This window comes from Apium graveolens, chromosome 7 (genome assembly GCF_009905375.1).
Source record: "Apium graveolens cultivar Ventura chromosome 7, ASM990537v1, whole genome shotgun sequence".
Lineage (NCBI taxonomy): Eukaryota > Viridiplantae > Streptophyta > Magnoliopsida > Apiales > Apiaceae > Apium > Apium graveolens.
Window position 1 is genome coordinate 19,241,923 of NC_133653.1, and position 5,128 is coordinate 19,247,050.

General features: G+C 35.4%; 1 protein-coding gene across 1 annotated transcript; it reads right to left on the reverse strand.

Annotated features, from left to right (window-relative positions):
• Nucleotides 1-2,718: 2,718 nt before the first annotated feature.
• On the reverse strand, nucleotides 2,719-3,888 carry LOC141673361 (uncharacterized). The gene is made up of 2 exons (XM_074480100.1): nucleotides 3,469-3,888; nucleotides 2,719-3,381 (listed from the first exon to the last, which is right to left on the reverse strand). Exons 1-2 carry the CDS (start codon nucleotides 3,886-3,888, stop codon nucleotides 2,719-2,721), a joined length of 1,083 nt encoding a protein of 360 aa, XP_074336201.1.
• Nucleotides 3,889-5,128: the final 1,240 nt, after the last annotated feature.

Consider the following 5,128-nt stretch of genomic DNA (forward strand, 5'->3'; position numbering starts at 1 on the left):
TTGAAAAGGATTGGCACACTTCATAATTGATAAGCTAAAGTGAGCAATACACTTTAAGTATCGAATAATACATTTAAGAGCAATCCAATCACTATTTGTTGGTGAATGCATGGATTGACAAATGCGATTGACAGAAAATGAAATATCAGGCCGCGTCAGAGTAGCATATTGTAGACCACCAACTAATTGACAAAACAAAGTCGGATTATCAAAATAATTTGTTGCATCAGAAGAAACACCATTCTGAGAATTAGGAAGAACAGCTGGTGTGCGAAGAGATTTACAAGTTATCATTGATGCTTTGGGAAGAAGATCCAATATGTACTTTCATTGAGAAAGTAATAATCTGTGCGACGTACGGTGAACTTCCATCCCAAGAAAATAATTTAAGGGGCCAAGATCTTTAAGTGCAAACTCAAAACCAAGCTGTTGAATTAATGTATCAATAGCAGAGCAAAAATTACCTGTGACAATTATGTCATCAATATAGACAATTACAACTATAGAGATGTTATCCTTAAAAAAAAGCAGCATAGAAGTATCTGACTGTGATATAACAAAACCAATGTCACAAAGAAAATCAGTAAGCCTTCTGTTCCATGCTCGGGGAGACTGTTTGAGTCCGTAAACAGACCTGTGAAGCAGACAAACATGATTTGGACGTGAGGCATCAACGAAGCCTGGAGGCTGACTCATATACACGGTTTCATCAAGCCATCCATTGAGAAATGCATTATTAACAGCAAGCTGATGTATATGCCAAGATTGAGATACTGCAAGAGATAAAATAACACAAATAGTTGTCGGTTTAACCACTGGACTAAAGGTTTCAGTATAATCTACACCTTCTTCCTGATTATAGCCTTTCACAACTAAACGTGCTTTGTAGCGTTCTATTTGACCATCTGGTTTACGCTTTATACGAAATACCCACTTACAGCCACCAACATTCATGTCTTTTGAACGGGGAACTAAAGACCATGTTCCTTGAGATATTAAGACATTAATTTCAGAAGACATGGCATCACACCATGCAGGAATTTTTATCGCCTGGGAGTAACATGATGGCTCAATGGTAAGATCAGACTATGATAATAATGCATGATGATGAGAACCTTTTTGTTTTTTGTCATAGATCTAGTTAAGACACCTATATGATGTGCCAAATTAGAAGTTGTCACTCCTGCCGAGACATCGTGATCGAGTTTGGAAGCAATTTGAAGACCAAATTCAGGTGGGATATTTTCAATGCAAGGAACAGGAGAAGTTACTCTATATAGAGAGGATAGTGTTCTCATTGGTCTAGGTGGAGATAACATGTGACTATGTGTTGGTGTACAAGTAGAGGATGATACAGATGTATTTAAATTAGAATGATGATGTAATTCACCTGATGGTGTTTGGATAACAGAATGATGAGATGGACTAGGAACAGGCTGTATCGGAATGTTCTTATTAAAAAGTGGAAACTGGGCCCATGGAAGTGAAAGTGAGTCAGCGAGAAGAGCTGTTTGATGTTAGATTGAGAAAGGAAATGAGGATTCATTGAACCTCACATGACGAGCAATGTATAATTTATTATTTTCAATGTCTAAACAATGATAGCCCAAGTGATTTGGAGAATACCCAAGGAAAATACACGGCTTGGAGCGGAAGTCTGTCTTGTGGTTATTATATGGTCGAAGAAATGAAAAACAATGACACCCAAATATTTTCAGAAATAAGTAATCTGGAGGATGATTATAAAGACATTCATATGGAGACAAATTATGGGACACTGATGATGGCATTCTGTTTATAAGTTACACGGCTATTTCAAATGCAAAATGCAAAAATTTAAATTGAACAATAGATTTTGCAAGCAATATGAGACCAGTTTCAACAATATGACGGTTACGCCTTTCAATCATACCATTTTGTTCATGAGTATGAGGACAAGAAATGCGATGATGAATACCTTTACTGATAAAAATATTATGTATTGAACGAAATTCACCACCCAAGTCAGTTTGGACAGCCTTTATTTTGGTATTAAATTGACGTTCTACAAGAACTTGAAACTGCTGGAATATATCAAAAACTTGGGACTTAGCTTCAATAGGGTAATACCAAATGTACTTGGAGAAAACATCCAAAAATATTACAAAGTACTTGTGACCATTTGATGAATGAACAGGGGCAGGACCCCATACATCACAAAATATAAGTTCGAGAACAGAATACACCACATGATTAGTGAGAGGAAGATGATTACGACTAGATTTTCCCATCTGGTAAGAATTACAAAATGATAATGTTTTGTTCATCAATGGTAAACTATTAACCTTGACAATTTTATTAAAAACCTAATGATGAGGATGACCTAAACGACTGTGCCAACAATCTGAAGATGCTTTGACTAGAAAAAAATGCCGCTGGTTGTAGAGAACATGAAGTGGAAAAGGGTGTTAGAGTGTAGAGTCCTCGATCACTCCGTCTGGACAGAAGAGTTTCCTTCGTTTTGCGATCCTTCACATAAAAACAAGAAGGGTGAAATTCAAAAAATACATTTTTATCATATGTAATCTTTTGTACAGATAGTAGACACTTTGTAAGTTCTGGAACATGTAAAATATTATTCAACTTAAATGATGAATTTTGTGTTTTGAGTGTAGAAGAACCAGTGTGTGAGATTAATAAACCTTTACCGTTACCAACACGAAGAGTGTCTGAACGTTGTTAAATAGAGCCATGATCTAGTGATTGTAGATCCGGTGTGGCATTATAAGTAGCTCCAGTGTCAGGGTACCAAGCATCCGTTAAGTTGTTTGGATAGAATGACGCAGTGTGAGCTGAAGCTAAAGTGGCAAGGATTGGCGGATTAGCGTGGTTATAGCGTTGACGACATGCATCAGCTGTATGATTGTAGCGGTGACATATTTGATATTGTACAGATCCATGGAAGTAAGACCTGTTGTTGTTTCCAGTTCTGTGTGAGCCTAGAGCAGGGTGACGATTTTGATTGCTGGAAGCTCTAGAAGAAGTATCAATTGGTGCAGGAGTAACTCTAGAAGAATGATTATGGTTGCCATAGTTATTCCCAAAACGCATCGAAGTGCGTTGTGTGTAGTTTGCCGATGGAGAAGCAGTTAGAGACGGAGAAATAGGGAGAGGTGGCATGACTAGTTCTATCCTCGGTTGGGATGGAGTGCTGAAATTATTTAACAATAATTCATAGTTTGATAAATTAATATGAAGATCTGTAAATGAGGCATCACCTCCTTTATCAGCAAGATTCGGAATTGCGGGATGAAATTCATGGCGTAATCCCTTAAAGACAATACAATTGAAATCGGCCGTGGAAATCGGACGTCCAGCAGCGGCAAGCTGATCAGCAATGGCCTACACTTTGTATAAATATGTCATGACGGAGTCATCATTCTGTTTCATTTCCTGGAGAGTGCGATGAAGGTTGAGCATTCTCATTACGGATGGTGATGCATATGCCTTTTCAAGCATAATCCACAATTCTCTTGACGATTGTGCATCAATAATAAGAGAGATTATATCCTCACGTAAAGAAGATATTAAGAGGCTGAGAAGATTTTGATCTTGTTGATACCATAGAGTGTAATCAGGATTTTTGACAGGGGCCGAATCTTTAGTTGCACCCAGAATGACAGATGGGGGAGCCTTAGAGGTTCCATCAACAAATCGAATAAGATTATTACCACGGAGCAGTGGCATAATCTGGGCTTTCCAAGATAAGTAGTTTCCTGGATGCAATTTCATCACAAGCATCTGAGTTGGGTTAGACAAATTCAGAGCAGAAGTCAGAGTGTTTAAGGATAATTGTTTTTGGGTTGATTGAGAGAAGTCAAAGGAACCAGAAGAACTAGGAGAAGCCATTGATGGCGTTAAGTGGCTCTGATACCAACTTAAGAATAAATATATCAGGATGGAGAAAATGTCTCTTGTATTTTCTACACTTTACATCTAATACATATATCTTCTTATATAGCCAATGTGATTGACATTAGATTACAATAAATAACAAAACTATATTTATCTAACCATTCAAATGATGGACTTATCTTATATAAGATAAGGTAGTTATCAAACCATATCACGTTTGGTCAAGAGATTGCAATGCCTGTCTTACTATATTTAGTAATTAATTAATTAATTACTATTTCGTGAGCTCCTTGGGATCACTCTGGAATGTCAAGTACCTATATTTAGTGGTCGTTGCTGCATGAATACAATGTGCGAATGTGGTTCAAGAAAATCTCACATATCTTGGAGGGAAAATGATTACCCTACCATAATTCTCAACACAGATAGTTTGGGGATTGGGCAAACTTTTTTTTGTTTCCAACTGAGGTTCTTGTCCTATTAAATAGTTTCGGTCTATTTGGTCCGGAAAGAATATAACGAATTTCTGAAAAATCTGGATTGAACCGACCTAATGCTCAACCCCATTTGTAAATAAAAAGTAAAAGCTATCTGTAATATCAAATTTCATGAACATTGCCCGAAAATCAAACCCCCAATTCGAAATAAGAATTATAGAAGCGAAATTAATTTTATGAGGTGCATGTTGACAAAGAAAATAATATAGACCTAAATGATAAAGAAAATAATGTAGACCTAAATAATGTAGACCTAAATTAAGTTGTTAAGTACTCTTGTTTAAATACTAGCTATGCTAGAGATTAATTTAGATTTATAGTGAATTTTTAAGTAAGTTACTTTAGTTGTTTTGGTTTTTCTCGCGGGTTAATTCAGCGGAGGATTATATATGAATATAATATTTATTAATTAATTTATTTGTTACTTTTATTTCATTTCACATCCATTACTTACGAAGAATTAACTGATTGTGAAAGCAGAAAGCCGAATGGACGAATTTATTAAATTGATATGCTCTAAATTTATTAAAAATCTGTGCTCTAATTCAATTTGTATTGCAAGTTTATGTATTTTTGGTTATTAATAATATTTTTATACTTAGTGGAGACATATAATTCAATTTTTTATGTCTAATTATTTCTTTTTATGATTTAGCTTCGCATTTATATTTGTATAAAATAAGATAATTAAGTATATGATTTTAATACAAATTATTATTTATCTAAGATTTGAATCT